The sequence below is a fragment of the Pristiophorus japonicus genome, chromosome 10 (assembly GCF_044704955.1).
Source record: "Pristiophorus japonicus isolate sPriJap1 chromosome 10, sPriJap1.hap1, whole genome shotgun sequence".
Taxonomy (NCBI): Eukaryota; Metazoa; Chordata; class Chondrichthyes; family Pristiophoridae; genus Pristiophorus; species Pristiophorus japonicus.
Window position 1 is genome coordinate 43317337 of NC_091986.1, and position 23368 is coordinate 43340704.

General features: G+C 47.4%; 1 protein-coding gene across 3 annotated transcripts in view; it reads left to right on the plus strand.

The window, feature by feature from the left end:
• Nucleotides 1-10760: 10760 nt before the first annotated feature.
• The window catches only part of clybl (citrate lyase beta like), a 187422-nt gene continuing 174814 nt past the window's right edge, over nt 10761-23368 (plus strand). For 2 of the 3 annotated variants that reach the window (XM_070891401.1, XM_070891403.1), the window contains exon 1: nt 11217-11297. In XM_070891401.1, coding sequence (XP_070747502.1) covers nt 11254-11297 — 44 coding nt within the window. In that variant the 5' untranslated portion in view covers nt 11217-11253. Of the gene's footprint in view, nt 10862-11216; nt 11298-23368 lie in introns of those variants that run through there. The other variant, XM_070891402.1, reaches the window with a different exon arrangement.

Genomic DNA, 23368 nt, shown 5'->3' on the forward strand with positions numbered 1-23368 from the left:
TTAGTGTCATCCGCAAATTTGGAGATACTACATTTAATCCCCTCATCTAAATCATTAATGTACAGTGTAAACAGCTGGGGCCCCAGCACAGAACCTTGCGGTACCCCACTAGTCACTGCCTGCCATTCTGAAAAGTACCCATTTACTCCTACTCTTTGCTTCCTGTCTGACAACCAGTTCTCAATCCATGTCAGTACACTACCCCCAATCCCATGTGCTCTAACTTTGCACATCAATCTCTTTTGTGTGGGACCTTGTCGAACGCCTTCTGAAAGTCCAAATATACCACATCAACTGGTTCTCCCTTATCCACTCTACTGGAAACATCCTCAAAAAATTCCAGAAGATTTGTCAAGCATGATTTCCCTTTCACAAATCCATGCTGACTTGGACCTATCATGTCACCTCTTTCCAAATGCACTGCTATGACATCCTTAATAATTGATTCCATCATTTTACCCACTACCGATGTCAGGCTGACCGGTCTATAATTCCCTGTTTTCTCTCTCCCTCCTTTTTTAAAAAGTGGGGTTACATTGGCTACCCTCCACTCCATAGGAACTGATCCAGAGTCAATGGAATGTTGGAAAATGACTGTCAACGCATCCACTATTTCCAAGGCCACCTCCTTAAGTACTCTGGGATGCAGTCCATCAGGCCCTGGGGATTTATCGGCCTTCAATCCCATCAATTTCCCCAACACAATTTCCCGGCTAATAAGGATTTCCCTCAGTTCCTCCTCCTTACTAGACCCCCCCGACCCCTTTTATAACCGGAAGGTTTTTCGTGTCCTCCTTCGTGAATACCGAACCAAAGTACTTGTTCAATTGGTCCGCCATTTCTTTGTTCCCCGTTATGACTTCCCCTGATTCTGACTGCAGGGGACCTACATTTGTCTTTACTAACCTTTTTCTCATTACATATCTATAGAAACTTTTGCAATCCGTCTTAATGTTCCCTGCAAGCTTCTTCTCATACTCCATTTTCCCTGCCCTAATCAAACCCTTTGTCCTCCTCTGCTGAGTTCTAAATTTCTCCCAGTCCCCAGGTTCGCTGCTATTTCTGGCCAATTTGTATGCCACTTCCTTGGCTTTAATACTATCCCTGATTTCCCTTGATAGCCACGGTTGAGCCACCTTCCCTTTTTTATTTCTATGCCAGACAGGAATGTACAATTGTTGTAGTTCATCCATGCGGTCTCTAAATGTCTGCCATTGCCCATCCACAGTCAACCCCTTAAGTATCATTCGCCAATCCATCTCAGCCAATTCACGCCTCATACCTTCAAAGTTAGCCTTCTTTAAGTTCTGGACCATGGTCTCTGAATTAACTGTTTCATTCTCCATCCTAATGCAGAATTCCACCATATTATGGTCACTCTTCCCCAAGGGGCCTCGCACAACGAGATTGCTAATTAATCCTTTCTCATTACATAACACCCAGTCTAAGATGGCCTCCCCCCTAGTTGGTTCCTCGACATATTGGTCTAAAAAAACCATCGCTTATGCACTCCAGAAAATCCTCCTCCACCGTATTGCTTCCAGTTTGGTTAGCCCAATCTATGTGCATATTAAAGTCACCCATTATAACTGCTGCACCTTTATTGCACGCACCCCTAATTTCCTGTTTGATGCCCTTCCCAACATCACTACTACTGTTTGGAGGTCTGTACACAACTCCCACTAACGTTTTTTGCCCTTTGGTGTTCTGCAGCTCTACCCATATAGATTCCACATCATCCAAGCTAATGTCCTTCCTAACTATTGCCTTAATCTCCTCCTTAACCAGCAATGCTACCCCACTTCCTTTTCCTTTTATTCTATCCTTCCTGAATGTTGAATACCCCTGGATGTTGAGTTCCCAGCCCTGCTCATCCTGGAGCCACGTCTCCGTAATCCCAATCACATCATATTTGTTAACATCTATTTGCACAGTTAATTCATCCACCTTATTGCGGATACTCCTTGCATTAAGACACAAAGCCTTTAGGCTTGTTTTTTTAACACCCTCTGTCCTTTTAGAATTTTGCTGTACAATGGCCCTTTTTGTTCTTTGCCTTGGGTTTCTCTGCCCTCCACTTTTCCTCATCTCCTTTCTGTCTTTTGTTTTTGCCTCCTTTTTGTTTCCCTCTATCTCCCTGCATTGGTTCCCATCCCCCTGCCATATTAGTTTAACTCCTCCCCAACAGCACTAGCAAACACTCCCCCGAGGACATTGGTTCCGATTCTGCCCAGGTGCAGACCGTCCGGATTGTACTGGTCCCACCTCCCCCAGAACCGGCTCCAATGCCCCAGGAATTTGAATCCCTCCCTGCTGCACCATTGCTCAAGCCACGTATTCATCTGAGCTATCCTGCGATTCCTACTCTGACTAGCACGTGGCACTGGTAGAAATCCCGAGATTACTACTTTTGATTCTGCCTAGTTTATATCATTATTATAGAAACAGGTACTCCATGGCACGCCATTAGAATATGGAACTTTTCCACACTGGTGAATGAACTTATCCAACTCTGAGAAAGCTCGGGGATTTTGGACATGCTTGTCGGAAGGTTAATCATCCTGGATACATTACAGCCAATCTGGCTTGACTAAAGAGGTTAATCATTACATTGGAGGAAATCCGACAAAAGTTCAAAAGGTTCAAATAGGCTAGAATTGATCAGTGTTTCCAATTAAGACTGATTAATGCGCAACAGTCTGTGGATGGCAAAGGTTAATAATTTAACAACCTTAAACACCCCTGATCGAATTGTTCATCTTGGCTGGTCGTTAATGGCTATGCCCTCTCGGATTTCCTCGGTGATTTAACTAAAATATTTAAGTTATGCTTTGCCCAACTTGTAAGGTGTCCAGAAGTGTGGAAGCTTAAGGAAAGTATAGAGTTTTGGCTGCAGGACATCAGAAACAGTGTGTGAAAAGAGTGGAAGTTAAATAGTTGAGAAATTATTTAATCAAACAAATTAAACTACAAAGAATATCACAACTGTTTATTAATAGCTGAAGTGTCGGAGCCAAATGGGCATCCTTGGTTCAATAGTACTACTCTTGCCTTAAAGCCAAACGGTTGTGATTTCAAAATCAGTGATTTAATCTCGGCTGACACTTCAGAATAATACTATCGGAGGATTTGAAAGTCCCGAACTGTTGTTTTCTGGTTTTCTACCAAAGAATAGTTCAGCCTTAGTGCCAGATTTACAACCTCTGCCTTGATCGCAAGAAGGGCAATGTCGTCTGCGTAGTCAAAGTTGCTGAATGCGTTTAAACTCAGTTCAGCGCCGTTAATGCTTCGGCCAACTCCAAGATCCAGTCCATGAGCAGCAGAAATCGATATGGCCCCGTGAGGCATCCTCATCGGTCTCCAGACACAGTTTTGAAAGGTTATGTTGGCATCGTTGCCTACACTCACGAAACTGGTCATACGTTCGTCTGGGAGTCGGACCGATTTTTCTGGAGCACCCACTCGCTTTAAAAATAACCAAATTCAGGCCGTGTCAACTGAGTCCAATGCTACCTTGAAATCTTTCTAGGCTATCCATAGTCTGATTTTGTAAATCTCTGGTCCATGAGTAATATTGCCTTTTATCTGCATAAACTGCCCATATAGTGGTTATCCTATGTAAATTCCAATATGCAATTATTCATTGCAGTTGGGATAGTTATTAATCTTATGATCCATGGGCCAATAACCAAAAAGAACTGCACATATTTTAGTTAAAAAATGTGTTGAATACTTTTATCAGCCTTTTGAAGACGTGCTTCTAGGGTCCAACCAAGTACACTTTGATCTGCAGATTGGACATTGGTGTGTTTTCATGAGATGTGCTTTGTCCATTGGTGTTCATACAGCTTCCATTACAGTCACAGTTTGGGAATCGGTACCATGAAATGTTTCCATGACAACTGCTGCAGATCATCTAAATTCTTACCACAATCACACTTAAGCTCGCTGTAGGATGGCACATCTTCTTCAAAGGGCAGCTGTCTACAATAGTATATGGATACAAGAGTAATTTTTAACCCCCTGTTAACACCCAGGTTTCACACACCTACTCTGCAATGTATGTTCCACTGAGTATGGGATGAAACTTCCAAAGAATCCCTGGGTATTTTCAATAAAGATTTCATCCACTTGCACGTTTTAATAGGAAAATTTCAGATGTTTTGTTCCAGCTGAAATTTGTACACCATGACCATTCAGCCCCTTTATTTCATTAATACAAACAAATTATCGATTCTAAAAGTTTGCACACAACCGATGGATGAACTACCCTTTACAGCAACAATAACTAGCATTTATATCGCACTTTTAACGCCGTAAAATATCCCAAGGTGCTACATGGGAAGTGTATCAAATAAAAATTGATACCAAGCCACATAGAGATATTTGGACAGGTGAAGAAGTAGGTTTTAAGGAGCATATTAAAGGAGGAGAAGCAGCAGAGGCTTAGGGAAGGAATTCCAGAGATTAAGGCCCAGGCAGCTGCAGTCATGGCTGGCAATGGTGGGGTGATGAAAACCGGGGATGTGCAATAGGCCAGAATTAGAGGAGCGCAGAAAACTGAGGGGGTGGGGTGGCGGCTGGTGGAGATTACAGAGCTAGGGGGGGATGAGGCTTTGGAGGGATTTGAAAATGAGGATGAGAATTTTAAAATTGAGGCGTTGCCAGACCAGGAGCCAATGTAAGTCAGTGAGTACAAGGGTGAACGGGACTTGGTGCGAGTTAGGACAAGGGCAGCAGAGTTTTGGATGAGCTCAAGTTTACGGTGGGTGCAAGGTGGGAGGCCGCCCAGGAGAGCCCAGAGGTATGAATGAGGGTTTCAGCAGATGAGCTGAGGCAAATACCTTTTGACCAACTAGATACCATACCAGTAAAACCACAAAACTTCCCCATATATACATTTTTGTAAATTGACATGAATATTTGAATGATTCCAAGCTTCTAACAAAATGATAAAGGATACATGTTGAATGTATCAAACTGCAAAATTGTTGCTAAAAATGTATGCAAATAAGTAATAACCTGCAATAAATATCATCCTCTATGGTGCAGCTGTCCCCAAATGGGATTTATGAGTGATAGCTACAAGGAATTATGGATAACTAATTTTGAGATTAACTTTAATACACATATCTACTTTTTTACTGAAATTAACAAAGATGGGGATTTAAGCAACCTTGTGACACCAGAACGACTAACTCATGATATTAAGCTCCTCATCACTGGTGTCCATACACCATGATCTTCATGTAATGGATGGTACCTATTTGGTCAAAAAGTATATGCCTCAGCTCATCTGCTGCCGAAACCCTCATCCATGCCTTTATTACCTCTAGACTCAACTATTCCAATGCACGCCTAGCCAGCCTCCCACCTTGCATCCTCCATTGACTTGAACCCATCCAAATTAAAATGTTGGCAATTTCAAAACAATGCACTGACTCCATCTACTGGTCATTCCGTGTGGGACATTTTTACTTCCTTTGTTCTGGATAGAAAGACTTGTGACTTTCATGACCTCAGGACGCCCCAAATGACAAATTTCCCACATTACAACAATGACTACACTCCAAAAGTACTTCATTGGATGTAAAATGCAGTGGGATGTCATCATCATAGGCAGTCCCCCAGAATCGAGGAAGACTTGTTTCCACTCTAAAAATGAGTCCTTAGGTGGCTGAACAGTCCAATACGAGAACCACAGTCCCTGTCACAGGTGGGGCAGATAGTCTTTCAGGGAAAGGGTGGGTGGGATTGGTTTGCTGCACGTTCTTTCCGCTGCCTGCGCTTGGTTTTTGCATACTCTCCGCAATGAGACTCGAGGTGCTCAGCGCCCTCCCAGATGCACTTCCGCCACTTAGAGCGGTCTTTGGCCAGGGACTCCCAGGTGTCAGTGGGGATGTTGCACTTATCAGGGAGGCTTTGAGGATGTACTTGTAACATTTCCTCTGCCCACCTTTGGCTCGTTTGCCATGAAGGTGTTCTAAGTGGAGCGCTTGCTTTGGGAGTCTCGTATCTGGCATGCAAACAATGTGGCCTGCCCAGCAGAGCTGATCAAGTGTGGTCAGTGCTTCAATGCTTGGGATGTTGGCCTGGTTGAGGACGCTAACGTTGGTGCGTCTGTCCTCCCAGGGGATTTGCAGGATCTTGCGGAGACATCGTTGGTGGTATTTCTCCAGCGACTTGAGGTGCCTACTGTACATGGGATGACTGGTGGTCATGAAAGGCGCTATATAAATGCAAGTTTTTCTTTCAAAGCCCATTACAGCCAATTAAATACTTTTTCTTTTAAAATGTATTTACTGTTATAATATAGGGAAACGAGCAGCCAATTTGCAAAGTTAAGGTCCCAGAAACAGCAATGAGATAATGACCAGATATTCTGGTTTTTAGTGATGTGGGTTGAGGGATAATTATAACTGTTCAGAATAGTGTAGTGACATCTTTTATGTCGACCTGAGAGAGCAGACGGTGCCTCTGTTTACGAGCAGGAGTAGACAATACGATACCTCGAGCCTGCTCCACCATTTAATTAGATCATGGCTGATCTTCGACCTCAACTCCACTTTCTCGTCTAATCCCCATATCCTTTGATTCCCCTAGAGTCCAAAAATCTAGCGATCTCAGCCTTGAATATACTCAAAGACTGTGCATTCCCAGCCCCCTGGTGCAATGAATTTGAAAGATTCACAACCCTCTGAGTGAAGAAATTCCGTCTCATAAGAACATAAGAAATAGGAGCAGGAGTAAACCATACGGCCCCTCAAGCCATATGGCCTACTTATATCTAAATATAGATTGGGCTAACCAAACTGGTAGCAATGCGGTGGAGGAAAATTTCCTGGAGTGTATTAGGGATGGTTTTCTAGACCAATATGCGAGGAACCAACTAGAGGGCTGCCCATCCTAGACTGGGTGATGTGTAATGAGAAAGGACAAATTAGCAATCTTGTTGTGCGAAGCCCCTTGGGGAAGAGTGACCATAATATGCTGAAATTCTTTATTAAGATGGAGAGTGACACAGTTAATTCAGAGACTAGGGTCCTGAACTTAAGGAAAGGTAACTTCAATGGTATAAGACATGAATTGGCTAGCATAAACTGGCAAGTGATACTTAAAGGGTTGATGCTGGATAGATAGGCAATGGCAAACATTTAAAGACCATATGGATGAACTTCAACAATTGTACATCCCTGTCTGAAGTAAAAATAAAACTGGGAAGGTGGCTCAGCCGTGGCTAACCAGGGAAATTAAGGATAGTGTTAAATCCAAGGAAGAGGCATATAAATTGGCCAGAAAAAGCAGCAAGCCTGAGGACTGGGAGAATTTTGCAATACAGTAGAGAAGGACAAAGGGTTTAATTAGGAGGGGGAAAATAGAGTATGAAAGGAAGCTTGCTGGGAACATAAAAACTGACTGCAAAAGCTTCTATAGATATGTGAAGAGAAAAAGATTAGTGAAAACAAATGAAGGTCCCTTGCAGTCAGATTCAGGTGAATTTATAATGGGGAACAAAGAAATGGCGGACCAGTTAAACAAATACTTGGGTTCTGTCTTCACCTTCCGGAAATACTAGGGAACCGAGGGTCTAGTGAGAAGGAGGAACTGAAGGAAATCCTTATTAGGCGGGAAATTGTGTTAGGGAAATTGATGGGACTGAAGGCCGATAAATCCTCGGGGCCTGATAGTCTGCATCGCAGAGTACTTAAAGAGGTAGCCCTAGAAAGAGTGGATGCATTGGTGATCATTTTCCATCAGTCTATCGACTCTGGATCGATTCCTATGGACTGGAGGGTAGCTAATGTAACGGCACTTTTTAAAAAAGGAGGGAGAGAGAAAACGGGTAATTATAGACCGGTTAGCCTGACATCAGTAGTGGGGAAAATATTGGAATCAATTATTAAAGATGAAATAGCAGCACATTTGGAAAGCAGTGACGGGATCGGGCCAAGTCAGCATGGGTTTATGAAAGGGAAATCCTGCTTGACAAATCTTCTGGAATTTTTTGACGATGTAACTAGCAGAGTGGATAAGGGAGAACCAGTGGATGTGGTGTATTTGGATTTTCAAAAGGCTTTTGACAAGGTCCCACACAAGAGATTGGTGTACAAAATTAAAGCACATGGTATTGGGGGTAATGTACTGACATGGATAGAGAAATCACTGGCAGACAGGAAGCAAAGAGTCGGGATAAACGGGTCCTTTTCAGAATGGCAGGCAGTGACTATTGGGGTACCGCAGGGCTCAGTGCTGAGACCCCAGCTATTTACAATATACATGAATGATTTGGATGAGGGAATTGAGTGTAATATCTCCAAGTTTGCAGATGACACTAAGCTGGGTGGCAGTGTGAGCTGTGAGGAGGACGCTAAAAGGCTGCAGGGTGACTTGGACAGGTTAGGTGAGTGGACAAACGTGTGGCAGATGCAGTATAATGTGGATAAATGTGAGGTTATCCACTTTGGTGGCAAAAACACAAAAGCAGAATATTATCTGAATGGCAGCAGATTAGGAAAAGGGGAGGTGCAGCGAGACCTGCGTGTCATGGTACATCAGTCATTGAAAGTTGGCATGCAGGTACAGCAGGCGGTGAAGAAGGCAAATGGTATGTTGGCCTTCATTGCTAGGGGATTTGAGTATAGGAGCAGGGAGGTCTTACTGCAGTTGTACAGGGCCTTAGTGAGGCCTCACCTGGAATATTGTGTTCAGTTTTGGTCTTTTAATCTGAGGAAGGACTTTCTTGCTATTGAGGGAGTGCAAGTTCACCAGACTGATTCCTGGGATGGCAGGACTGACATATGAGGAGAGATTGGATCGACTGGGCCTGTATTCATTGGGGTTTAGAAGGATGGGAAGGGATCTCATAGAAACATATAAAATTCTGATGGGACTGGACAGGTTAGATGCAGGAAGAATGTTCCCGATGATGGGGAAGTCCAGAACCAGGGGACATAGTCTAAGGATAAGGGGTAAGCCATTTAGGACTGAGATGAGGAGAAACTTCTTCACTCAAGAGAGCTGTAAACCTGTGGAATTCCCAGCCGCAGAGAGTTGTTGATGCCAGTTCATTGGATATATTCAAGAGGGCGTTAAATATGGCCCTTACGGCTAAAGGGATCAAGGGTATGGAGAGAAAGCAGGAAAGGGATACTGAGGTGAATGATCAGCCATGATCTTATTGAATGGTGGTGCAGGTTCGAAAGGCCAAAATCTTCGATTTTTTTCTGCCGAAGTACATAACCTCACACTTTCCAACATTATACTCCATCTGCCAAATTTTTGCCCACTCACTTAGCCTGTCTATGTCCTTTTGCAGATTGTTTGTGTCCTCTTCACACATTGCTTTTCCTCCCATCTTGGTATTGTCAGCAAACTTGGCTACGTTACACTCAGTCCCTTCATCCAAGTCGTTAATATAGATTGTAAATAGTTGGGGTCCCAGCACTGATCCATGCAGCACCCTGCGTGTTACTGATTGCCAACCCGAGAATGAACCATTTATCCCGACTCTCTGTTTTCTCTTAGTTAGCCAATCCTCTTTCCATGCTAATATATTACCCCCAACCCCGTGAACTTTTATCTTGTGCAGTAACCTTTAATGTAGCATCTTGTCAAATGCCTTCTGGAAGTCCAAATACACCACATCCACTGGTTCCCCTTTATCCACCCTGCTCATTACATCCTCAAAGAATTCCAGCAAATTTGTCAAAACATAATTTCCCCTTCATAAATCCATGCTGACTCTGCGTGACTGAATTATGCTTTTCCAAATGTCCTGCTACTGCTTCTTTAATAATGGACTCCAACATTTTCCCAGATGTTAGGCTAACTGGTCTATAGTTTCCTGCTTTTTGTCTGCCTCCTTTTTTGAATAGCAGAGTTACATTTGCAGTTTTTCAATCTGCTGGCACCTCCCCAGAATCGAGGGAATTTTGGTAAATTACAACCAATGCATCCACTATCCCTGCCGCTACTTCTCTTAAGACCCTAGGATGCAAGCCATCAAGTCCAGGGAATGTATAAGCCTTTAGTCCCATTATCTTACTGAGTACCACCTCCTTAGTGATTGTGATTGTGCCATAGCCCCTTGACTATCCACTGTTGGGATATTTTTAGGGTCCTCGACCATAAAGACTGATACAAAATATTTGTTCAGTTTCTGCCATCTCCATGTTCCCCATCACTAATTCCCTGGTCCCATCCTCTAAGGGACCAACATTTACTTTAGCCACTCTTTTACTTTTTATATACCGGTAGAAACTTTTACTATCTGTTTTTATATTTTGTGCTAGTTTACTTTCATAGCCTATCTTCCCTTTCTTAATCATTTTTCTAAGTTATTCTTTGCTGGCTTTTAAAAACTTCCCAATTTTCTGTCCTCCCACAAGTTTTGGCCACTTTTTTTTTAATAGGATACCATCCTTTATTCTTTAGTTAGCCACGGATGGCTATCTTAAGTGACCAACCCCTTATCCTTATCTGACTCAGTGGCGAGAGTGCTGTCCACTGAGCCACGGCTGAGACTTGATGGAAGGCAGCAGTAGCCTTAGCAAGCTCCACCACTCGTGCACAGGCCCCTGAGAAGACAGCGGGTGAATGGGGCTGTGCGCAGGAGGCCGCACCTTCTAGGACCATCTGAGGAGGCAGCGAAGAGACTGAACTGATCCCGGTAGCGTGGTCCGTTCTTCTGCAGGAGACTGTTGGTGTTGAGAGGGCCCCAGAAGAGAAAAACGCGATGGATATACTATAATTCAAATCACTGTGTTTGTCTTTGCATTGCAATGTTTTGAAACGAACTGTGGAGGATCTTGCACACCCACCCAGCCCTTCCAGTACTGGCAGGACAGTCTGCAGAAGACGGGTATGTTTCCGCAGTGCATGCAAGCCTCAGCGCGTGTCAAAGGGACTTGCAATGAGATGCATTAAATCATGCTGCACATTTAGACATTAGTACATTTGCAAAAAAATATATAGAAATATCTCAATGCCAGATATTCCAGTGGATGTCCGGCAATGAGTGCAGCGATTTGGTTCATAGCGAGTGCATCTCCAGGGCACAGCACACCTGTCAATCAACTGACTCGCCAACCAATCAGCTAACGGTTTGGTCCACACCAATCAGCTGGCGCGTCAGCCAAGCAACCGACAGACAAGCCAATCAGCAGGGGCGTTTGTCGGCGCCGATCAGCTGGCGCCTCAGGCAATGAGCACACGCGCACCAGCCAATCATCAGGCGCGTCTCTCCGCGGTGTGATGGCGGCGCTGCGCGGTGGGCGGTTCGGGACTCGGCGACTGCTGTAAGTTGGCGCTTGGAGGGCGTCCGGTCTCTCACACCCACAAACACGGCCATAGCGGCAGCCCGGGGACTGAGTGACCGAGAGCCAGCCCGGTTGTGTACAAGGTTAACTCCGCTCCCCCTGTCCACATCATCCCTCCTCACCCCCGCCGCTTCCCGTTGTGCAGTGCTGAGGGAGTGCTGCACTGTAGGAGGTGGCGTCTTTCGGATCAGAGGTTAAACCGAGGCCCCAACTGTTCACTCAGGTGGATGTGAAAGATCCCATGGCACTATTTCAAAGAGGCAGGGCAGTTATTCCCGGTGTCCTGGCCAATATTCATCACTCAATCAACATCACTAAAACAAATTATCTGGTTATTATTACATTGCTTTTGTGGGAGCTTGCTGTGCACAAATTGGCTGCTGCATTTCCTACATCACAACAGTGACTACACTTAAAAGAAAGTACTTCATTGGCTGTAAAAATGCTTTGGGACTTCTGATGGTTGCAAAAGATACTATAGAAATTCCAGTCTTTTTCTATCACTCCACCTCACCATTGTCCCTGCTTGACCGACATACAGTCCTGGATGAGCCACAATCTCCTCCAGTTAAACATTTGGAAGACTAAAACCATTGTCTTCAGTCTCTACTACAAATGTACCTTGCACACCCTCGCCACTGATTCCATCCCTGCCTCCTCTCAGGTTGAACCAACTTGCTAATCTTGGCATCCTTTTTGACCCCCCCACCATATCCTCTCCATCACAAAGACTACCTACTTCCACCTCTAATGTTGTCCCCCTCTGCCTTTCCCTCAGCTCATTCTCATCCTTGTGTTTAAATCCTTTAATAACCTTGCTCCGCCCTTTCTTTAGAGCTTTCTCCAACCCTCCCCCCTCTCTATATGGGAGATAAAGAACACAGCGCAAAATTGGAATAAACATGCGCTTGCAATTTGCCAGCTGCTGGTCTCCTGTTCTGAAGGTGTTGACTGGTGCTGCAGTTTGGCTGCATGGGTACCAGCAACTTGCCAGTGGCCCCTCACCCAATAGTGCCATTTCTTGCATTTGTCCCCAAACGACAGAACCGGCTATTTGAATGTGGAGGGCACCACAACAAGCTGTTCCCCATTTTTTTGCCCAATATGCACTTTCCACCAGGAGTCAGTAATGATTTCTTTTTGGTTTTGCATCCCTAGCCTGAGCATTTAGGGAAATTCCAGCTTCACTGCTGAGATCAACTAACTGGGAACAGATCATGGATCAAACCTGGGCCTGCTTGGTCCATATGCCTTACTTCATTGACTAACTGAGTCAAATGGATGAAGCAGTAACTTCAGTAAGGCACGGGGACCCTTGTTTGGAGTTTTTATTTGTCTTTTCTAACTTTCTAATTGTTTGCCAAGATTGGTTATTGTGTTTGTAAACTTTATTGTTTATTAGAATGTGAACTCGTTAATAGTTTTGTGGTTGCATCATTAAAAATGTTTCCATTTTAAATGAAGATTAACAAATAAAAGACTTTGCTTGGGAACCCGCATGAGTCCGAGCTATAATTGTCTTTTCAGGGAATATGTTGAACTTTCTTTGTTCCATTCCTACTCGGGTCCCCTCTCTCATCTCTTTTCCGGTACTTTGATGACTATCCTGCTCTCACCTGGAACTGCAAAATTTAATTCACTTTGCTTCCAATTTCCACCCTTCCCTCGCCTTCACATGGTCCATCTTGGACTCGACCCTTCTCTTCCGCCACTTCTCTGTCTCCATATGTGGGGATAGGCTTTCAGATCACTATCAGCCCACTGACTCCCACAGCTACACTTGACCACACTTCCACCCCGCTACCTGTAAGGACTCTATTCCGTTCTCCCAATTTCGCTGTCTCCGTCGCATCTGGTCTGATGATTTCGCTTTCCACACCAGTGCTTGCGATATGTCTTCCTTTTTCCTCAACCGAGGATTCCCCCTACCATGGTTGACTGGGCACTTGACCGTGTCTGTTCAATTTACCGTACTTCTGCTCCCACCCCTTCTCCTCCCACCAGCCCCCTCCAGCATGATCCCACCACCCCTCCCCTCCCCTCTCAGCAAGGGACTGCTTCCTCCACAACATCCTGGTCCGCTCCTCAGTCACGCCCAGCACCCCCTCCCCTTCCCATGGCACCTTCCCGTGCAAGCGCAAGAGATGCAACACCTGCCCTTTTGCCTCCTCCCTTCCCACTATCCAGGGCCCCAAATATTCCTTCCAGGCGAAACAGCGATTTACTTGTACTTCTTGCAATTTAGTATACTGTATTCGCTGCTCACGATGTGGTCTCCCCTACATTGGGGAGATCAAATGCAGATTGGGTGACCGCTTTGTTGAACATCTCCGTTCAGTCCGTAAATGTGACCCCAAGCTTCCGGTCGCCTGTCACTTTAATTCTCCGCTCCACTCCCACTTTGACCTCTCCATCCTTGGCCTCCTACACTGTTGCAATGAAGCCCAATACAAGCTCGAGGAACAGCACCTCATCTTTCGATTAGGCGCTTTACAGCCTTTCGGACTCAACATCGAGTTCAGCAATTTCAGATCGTAATCTCTGTCCCCATTTTTGGATGTGCTTATTTGTACTGCAAAAATGGCCACCTTTGTCTATGATTAGTCCCCTTGGAGGATAAGCCACATCCTCAAGTTTCACAGGAATGTGTAACTGGAACTGCCCATGCCAAGGTCTCACTGACAGAAAATTGTAAGTCGATCCACTTTGACTTTCTGAAGCGAAAGAGGACAGAGCTCCCCAGAAGACAGCAAGGGCCAGCCAAAGTGCCATACCACAATGCAAGTGCATGCCTCCCCCAGCCGAAATGCTTTACCCCAGCGCAAGTGCATTCTCACCCCCACGCCCCCCCAATCCTACCACAGATGGGCCGGCATTGTGTACGGATTGTTAACAGGTTTATTGGGTATGAAGTGATTAGCAACAGTGTCGTGACTTCCAACGATGTTCCGTGTAGGGGATTGGAAGAACGTGATCCGTCTTCCCTGAGTTCCCTCTCTCCCCGCCCCCCACACCAACCCACCCATATCCATCGCACCCGTGTCTCTCCCCGCCCCCCCCCTCATGTCTCGCCGCCCCTCTCCCCCACCCATGTCTCTCCCCGCTCTCCCCGTGTCTCTCCCCCCTGCCCCCCCTCATATCTCTTCCCCCGCCCTCCCCGTGTCTCTCTCCCGCCTGCCCTCCCCGTGTCTCTGCCCCCCTCATATCACCCCCCCGCCCCACTCTGTCTCTCCCCCCTGCCCACCGCGATTCTCCCCCCCCTGACCCCCGTGACTCTCCCCCCTGCCCCCCGTGACTCTCCCCCCCCCCCGTGTCTCTCTTCCCCCACCCCCCCGTGTCTCTCTTCCCCCACCTCCCGTGTCTCTCTTCCCCCACCCCCCATGTCTCTCTTCCCCCACCCCCGTGTCTCTCTCTTCCCCCACCCCCCGTGTCTCTCTTCCCCCACCCCCCTGGTCTCTCTCTCCCCCCCCTCCCCCGTGTCTCTCTTCCCCCAACCCTCTTGTCTCTCTCTTCCCGCCGCTCCGCGTTGCTCTCCCCCCCCCCCCCGGGTTGCTCTCCCCCCCCCTCCCCCGCGTCACTCTCTCCACCCCCCCCCCGCGTCGCTCTCTCCCCCCCACCCCGCGTCGCTCTCCCCCCCCCCCCCGCGTCGCTCTCCCCCCCCCCCCCCGCGTCGCTCTCTTCCCCCTCACCGCGTCGCTCTCTTCCCCCTCACCGCGTCGCTCCCCCCCCCGCGTCACTCTCTTCCCCCCCCAGCGTCGCGCTCTTCCCCCCCCCCGCGTCGCTCTTCCCCCCCCCCCCGCGTCGCTCTTCCCCCCCCCCGCGTCGCTCTTCCCCCCCCCGTGTCGCTCTTCCCCCCCCCCCGCGTCGCTCTTCCCCCCCCCCGCGTCGCTCTTCCCCCCCCGTGTCGCTCTTCCCCCCCCCGCGTCGCTCTTCCCCCCCCCGTGTCGCTCTTCCCCCCCCCGCGTCGCTCTTCCCCCCCCGCATCGCTCGTCCCCCCGCCCGCGTCGCTCTTCCCCCCCCGCGTCGCTCTTCCCCCCCCGCGTCGCGCTCTCCCCCCCGCGTCGCGCTCTCCCCCCCGCGTCGCGCTCTCCCCCCCGCGTCGCTCTCTTCCCCCCCCCGTGTCGCTCTCTCCCCACCCATGTCGCTCTCTTCCCCCCCATGTCGCGCTCTCCCCCCCCGCGTCGCTCTCTCCCCCCCGTGTTGCTCTCTGTTCCCCCCCCGACTCTCTCTGTTCCCCCCAATTCTCTCTGTTCCCCCCCGACTCTCTCTGTTCCCCCCAATTCTCTCTTTGTTCCCCCCCCGATTCTCTCTGTTCCCCCCCCAACTCTCTCTCTTTCCCCCCCCCCGACTCTCTCTGTTCCCCCCACCCCGACTCTCTCTGTTCCTCCCCCGACTCTCTCTGTTTCCCCCCCCCGACTTTCTCTGTTCCCCCCCCCCGACTTTCTCTGTTCCCCGCCCTGACTCTCTTTGTTCCCCCCCCGACTCTCTCTGTTCCCCCCCGACTCTCTCTGTTCCCCCCCGACTCTCTCTGTTCCCCCCCCCCGACTTTCTCTGTTCCCCCCCCCGACTCTCTCTGTTCCCCCCCCCGACTCTCTCTGTTCCCCCCCCGACTCTCTCTGTTTACTCCTCGATTCTCTCTGTTCCCCCCCGACTCTCTCTGTTCCCCCCCCCCGACTCTCTCTGTTTCCCCCCCGACTCTCTCTGTTCCCCCCCGACTCTCTCTGTTCCCCCCCCCGACTCTCTCTGTTCCCCCCCAACTCTCTCTGTTCCCCCTTCCCCCGACTCTCTCTGTTCCCCCCCGACTCTCTCTGTTCCCCCCCAACTCTCTCTGTTCCCCCTTCCCCCGACTCTCTCTGTTCCCCCCCGACTCTCTCTGTTCCCCCCCCCCGACTTTCTCTGTTCCCCCCCCCCGACTCTCTCTGTTCCCCCCCCCGACTCTCTCTGTTCCCCCCCGACTCTCTCTGTTTACTCCTCGATTCTCTCTGTTCCCCCCCGACTCTCTCTGTTCCCCCCCCCGACTCTCTCTGTTCCCCCCCCCCGACTTTCTCTGTTCCCCCCCCCCGACTCTCTCTGTTCCCCCCCGACTCTCTCTGTTCCCCCCCGACTCTCTCTGTTCCCCCCCCCGACTCTCTCTGTTCCCCCCCCCCGACTCTCTCTGTTCCCCCCCGACTCTCTCTGTTTACTCCTCGATTCTCTCTGTTCCCCCCCGACTCTCTCTGTTCCCCCCCCCGACTCTCTCTGTTTCCCCCCCCGACTCTCTCTGTTCCCCCCCGACTCTCTCTGTTTACCCCTCGATTCTCTCTCTTCCCCCCCGACTCTCTCTGTTCCCCCCCCCGACTCTCTCTGTTCCCCACCCCGACTCTCTCTGTTCCCAACCCCTCGACTCTCTCTGTTCCCAACCCTCGACTCTCTCTGATCCCCCCCTCGGCTCTCTCTGTTTACCCCTCGATTCTCTCTGTTCCCCCCCCACCCCTACTCTCTCTTTTCACCCCCCACCCTCCCCCCGACTCTCTCTCTCTCTCCCCTTCAAAAGTACTTCATTGGCTGTAAAGTGCTTTGAGACATCCGGTGGTCATGTAAGGCGCTCTTTAAATGCAAGTCTTTCTCTAGGTCGAATTACCATTTTTTGGTTTCTTGCTTCAGTTTCAATTATTTTGAATGATATCCTGTACTTGCATTCAAAACACTTTCTTGTTCTGTACATGTTCTTTTCTGTATTCTGTACTTTCACATTTTTGTGATTATGTTCGTCTTTTTCATTTTCATAGCATCAGAGAGCCATTCGGCCCATTGTGCTTGTGCAGGCTCTATGAAAGAGCTCCCCAATTTGCCCCACTCCCCCTGTTCTTTCCCCATAGCCCTGAAAAATTTATTTCTGTCTCTTGTCGCATCTATTTTTTGATATTTATCTTTTGTTTCTCTCTCTCTCCTTCATTATCCGATTTGTTCTCTGTACATAGAAAAATAGGTGCAGGAGTAGGCCATTCGGCCCTTCGAGCCTGCACCACCATTCAATAAGATCATGGCTGATCGTTCACCTCAGTACTCCTTTCCTGCTTTCTCTCCATACCCCTTGATCCCTTTAGCTGTAAGGGCCATATCTAACTCTCTCTTGAATACATCCAATGAACTGGCATCAACAATTCTTTGCAGTAGGGAATTCCACAGGTTAACAATTCTCTGAGTGAAGAAGTTTCTCCTCATCTCAGTCCTAAATGGCTTACCCCTTACCCCTGGTTCTGGACTTCCCCAACATCGGGAACATTTTTCCTGCATCTAACCTGTCCAGTCCCGTCAGAATCTTATATGTTTCTAGGCGATCCCCTCTTATCCTTCTAAACTCCAGTGAATACAGGCCCAGTTGATTCAGTCTCTCCTCATATGTCAGTCCTGCCATCCCGGGAATCAGTCTGGTGAATCTTCGCTGCACTCCCTCAATAGCAAGAACATCCTTCCTCAGATTTGGAGACCAAAACTGAACACAATATTCCAGTTGAGGCCTCAACAAGGCCCTGTACAACTGCAGTGAGACCTCCCTGTTCCTATACTCAAATCCCCTAGCTATGAAGGCAAACATACCATTTGCCGCCTTCACCGCCTGCTGTACCTGCATGCCAACTTTCAATGACTGATGTATCATGACACCCAGGTCTCGCTGCACCTTCCCTTTTGCTAATCTGCAGCCATTCAGATAATATTCTGCTTTCGTGTTTTTGCCCCCAAAGTGGATAACCTCACATTTATCCACATTATACTGCATCTGCCATGCGTTTGCCCACTCACCTAACCTGTCCAAGTCACCCTGCAGCCTCTTAGCATCCTCCTCACAGCTCACGCCGCCACCCAGCTTAGTGTCATCTGCAAACTTGGAAATATTACACTCAATTCCTTCATCTAAATCAGTAATACATATTGCAAATAGCTGGGGTCCCAGCACTGAACCCTGCAGCACCCCACTAGTCACTGCCTGCCATTCTGAAAAGGACCCGTTTATCCCGACTCTCTGCTTCCTGTCTGCCAACCAGTTCTCTATCCACGTCAGTACATTATCCCCAATACCATGTGCTTTAATTTTGCACACCAATCTCTTGTGTGGGACCTTGTCAAAAGCCTTTTGAAAGTCCAAATACACCACATCCACTGGTTCTCCCTTGTCCACTCTACTAGTTACATCCTCAAAAAATTCTAGAAGATTTGTCAAGCATGATTTCCCTTTCATAAATCCATGCTGACTTGGACCGATCCTGTCACTGCTTTCCAAATGCGCTGCTATTTCATCTTTAATAATTGATTCCAACATTTACCCGTTTTCTCTCCCTCCTTTCTTAAAAAGTGGTGTTACATTAGCTACCCTCCAGTCCATAGGAACTGATTCAAAGTCGATAGACTGTTGGAAAATGATCACCAATGCATCCACTATTTCTAGGGCCTCTTCCTTATGTAATCTGGGATGCAGACTATCAGGCCCCGGGGATTTATCGGCCTTCAATCCCATCAATTTCCCTAAAACAATTTCCCGCCTAATAAGGATTTCCTTCAGTTCCTCCTTCTCACTAGACCTCGGTCCCCTAATATTTCCGGAAGGTTATTTGTGTATTCCTTCTTGAAGACAGAACCAAAGTATTTATTCAACTGGTCTGCCATTTCTTTGTTCCCCATTATGATATACATCCAACAACAACTTGTATTTATATTGCACCGTTAAAGTAGTGAAACATCCCAAGGCACTTCACAGGAGTATTATGAGATTAAAAATTTGACACTGAGCCGCATAAGTAGAAATTAGCGCAGGCGACCAATAGCTTGGTCAAAGAGCTATGTTTTCAGGAGCGTCTTGAAGGAGGAAAGAGAGGTAGAGAGGTTTAGGGAGGGAATTCCAGAGCTTAGGACCTAGGCAACAGAAGGCACGGCCACCAATGGTTGAGCGATTATAATTAGGGAGTCTCAAGAGGGCGGAACTAGAGGAGCGCAGACATCTTGTGGGGGGGGGGTATTACTGAGATAGGGAGGGGTGAGGCCATGAAGGGATTTGAAAACAAGGATGAGAATTTTGAAATCGAGGCGTTGCTTAACTGGGAGCCACTGTAGGTCAGTGAGCAGAGTAGATATATACTTTGTCCTGGACCAGGATGGTGCCATGTTCAGTGACCTGTCTTTGCTGAGTTTCTTTGTCTGATTGAAAAACTACCGTTGGTCTCAAGTGGTCCCGCATTAGGCACCCTGCTTTAGGAAGGATGTCAATGCCTTGGCGAGGGTGCAGAGGAGATTCGCTAGAATGATGCAGTGATAAGGACTTCAGTTACGTGGCGAAACTAGAGAAGCTGGGATTGTTCTCCGAGCAGAAAAGGTGAAGGGGAGATTCAATAGAGGTGTTCAAAATCACAAGGGGAAACTGTTTCCACTGGCAGGAGGTTTGGTAACCAGAGGACACAGATTTAAGGTAATTGGCAAAAGAACCAGAGGAGAGATGAGGAAAGAAATATTGTACACAAGTTTCTGTGATCTGGAATGCGCTGCCTGAAAGGGCCTGAAGCAGATTCAATAGTAACTTTCAAAAGGGAATTAGATATATATTTGGAGGGCAAATTTTTCGGGGCTTATGGGGAAAGTGTGGGGGGAGGGGGAGTAGGACTAATTGGACAGCTCTCCCAAAGAGCCGGCACAGGCACAATGGACCAATTGGCCTCCTTCTGTGCACTATGATTAATAAGGAGAAATCAGGATATCCGTTCCTGATCACTTTCCAGTAATTCCTATTGGGAATGTTAGAAACATAGAAAATAGGTGCAGGAGTAGGCCATTCGGCCCTTCTAGCCTGCACCGCCATTCAATGAGTTCATGGCTGAACATGCAACTTCAGTACCCCATTCCTGCTTTCTCACCATACCCCTTGATTCCCCTAGTAGTAAGGACTTCATCGAACTCCTTTTTGAATATATTTAGTGAATTGGCCTCAACAACTTTCTGTGGTAGAGAATTCCACAGGTTCACCACTCTCTGGGTGAAGAAATTCCTCCTCATCTCGGTCCTAAATGGCTTCCCCCTTATCCTTAGACTGTGTCCCCTGATTCTGGACTTCCCCAACATTGGGAACATTCTTCCTGCATCTAACCTGTCTAACCCCGTCAGAATTTTAAACGTTTCTATGAGGTCCCCTCTCATTCTTCTGAACTCCAGTGAATACAAGCCCAGTTGATCCAGTCTTTCTTGATAGGTCAGTCCCGCCATCCCGGGAATCAGTCTGGTGAACCTTCGCTGCACTCCCTCAATAGCAAGAATGTCCTTCCTCAGGTTAGGAGACCAAAACTGTACACAATACTCCAGGTGTGGCCTCACCAAGGCCCTGTACAATTGTAGCAACACCTCCCTGCCCTTGTACTCAAATCCCCTCGCTATGAAGGCCAACATGCCATTTGCTTTCTTAACCGCCCGCTGTACCTGCATGCCAACCTTCAATGACTGATGTACCATGACACCCAGGTCTCTTTGCACCTGCCCTTTTCCTAATCTGTCACCATTCAGATAATAGTCTGTCTCTCTGTTTTTACCACCAAAGTGGATAACCTCACATTTATCCACATTATACTTCATCTGCCATGCATTTGCCCACTCACCTAACCTATCCAAGTCGCTCTGCAGCCTCATAGAATCCTCCTTGCAGCTTACACTGCCACCCAACTTAGTGTCATCCGCAAATTTGGAGATACTACATTTAATCCCCTCGTCTAAATCATTAAAAAGTGGGGTTACATTGGCTACCCTCCACTCCATAGGAACTGATCCAGAGTCAATGGAATGTTGGAAAATGACTGTCAATGCATCCACTATTTCCAAGGCCACCTCCTTAAGTACTCTGGGATGCAGTCCATCAGGCCCTGGGGATTTATCGGCCTTCAATCCCATCAATTTCCCCAACACAATTTCCCGACTAATAAGGATTTCCCTCAGTTCCTCCTCCTTACTAGACCCTCCGACCCCTTTTATATCCGGAAGGTTGTTTGTGTCCTCCTCAGTGAATACCGAACCAAAGTACTTGTTCAATTGGTCCGCCATTTCTTTGTTCCCCGTTATGACTTCCCCTGATTCTGACTGCAGGGGACCTACGTTTGTCTTTACTAACCTTTTTCTCTTTACATATCGATAGAAACTTTTGCAATCCGTCTTAATGTTCCCTGCAAGCTTCTTCTCGTACTCCATTTTCCCTGCCCTAATCAAACCCTTTGTCCTCCTCTGCTGAGTTCTAAATTTCTCCCAGTCCCCGGGTTCTCTGCTATTTCTGGCCAATTTGTATGCCACTTCCTTGGCTTTAATGCTATCCCTGATTTCCCTTGATAGCCACGGTTGAGCCACCTTCCCTTTTTTATTTTTACGACAGACAGGAATGTACAATTGTTGTAGTTCATCCATGCGGTCTCTAAATGTCTGCCATTGCCCATCCACAGTCAACCCCTTCAGTATCATTCGCCAATCTATCCTAGCCAATTCACGCCTCATACCTTCAAAGTTACCCTTCTTTAAGTTCTGGACCATGGTCTCTGAATTAACTGTTTCATTCTCCATCCTAATGCAGAATTCCACCATATTATGGTCACTCTTCCCCAAGGGGCCTCGCACAACGAGATTGTTAATTAATCCTCTCTCATTACACAACACCCAGTCTAAGATGGCCTCCCCCCCTAGTTGGTTCCTCGACATATTGGTCTAAAAAACCATCCCTTATGCACTCCAGGAAATCCTCCTCTACCGTTGAGGATTGGTTTGGGCTCAGCTATCAACAGTCACTAAGAAGCCCTATAGATATGAAGATTAGTTATATGTGTGTGATAGCATCAGGACACACTTCAGCAAGTAATCACTGCCTTCAGGGTAATTAAAGGATAGGGGGATTGGGCGGGAAAGTGGAGTTGAGGTCGAAGATCTGCCATGATCTTAATTGAATGGCGTAGCAGGCTCGAGGGGCCGTATGGCCTACTCCTGCTCCTAAATCTTTTATTCTTATGTTCAGGACAAGAGGGGGAAAATTGGCAAGGAAAAAATGCTTTGAAGAAAATTAAATCCACAAATATATATCTACTTTTGATTGTTATAAATGCCTTAATAAGAGCGGTAATTTTATTTAAAATCTCTTCGAATCATAGAATAGAACGGCAGAGAAGGAGGCCACTCAGACTATTGAGTCTGTGCCAGCTCTTTTGAAGAACAATTCAGTTAGTCCCACTCCCCCGGAAAGCAGTTTGCTTGCACTGTCTCATCAGAGGGACGGCTCCTCCGACAATGCAGTGCTCCCTCAGTACTGCACTGGGAGTGTCAGCCAAGATATTTGTGCTCAAGTGTCTGGAGTGGGATTTTAACCCATAACCTCCTGACTCAGAGGTAAGTTTCCATCTGAGCCAAGGTGAAAATTTATTCCTCCCCTCCACTTTCTTTCCCCCACCCCCGGGTGAAAATTTACCCCATTTACTTCAACTAACCTTTTACAACCCGCACCATATCTATTCCTCTGATCACGTGAATTATATTCTATGTTTGACAGTTGTATTGCATATTTTCAATAAATGCAGCATCTCAGACAAAAGATTAAAGAAAGAAGAGACTTGCATTTCTAAAGCGCTTTTCACGACCATCGGACATCTCAAAACGCTTTACAGACAATGATGTGTAGTCACTGTTGTAATGTAGGAAAAGCGGCAGCCAATTTGCACTCAGCAAGCTCTCAAACACAACGTGATAACCAGATAATCTGTTTTAGTGATGTTGGTTGAGGGTCAAATATTGACCAGGACACCGGAGATAACTCCCCTGCTCTTCGAAATAGTGCCATGGGATCTTTTACGTCCACCTGAAAGAGCGGACGGGGCCTCGATTTAATGTCTCATCCGAAAGGCGGCACCTCTGACAGTGCAGCGCTTCCTCAGTACTGCACTGCAGTGTCAGTCTAGATTTTTGTGCTCAAGTCTCTGGAATGGGACTTGAACTCGCAAACTTCTGACTCAGAGGCGTGGGTGCTACACACTGAGTTCCGGCCAATTAAGATCGCTGATATCTTTATT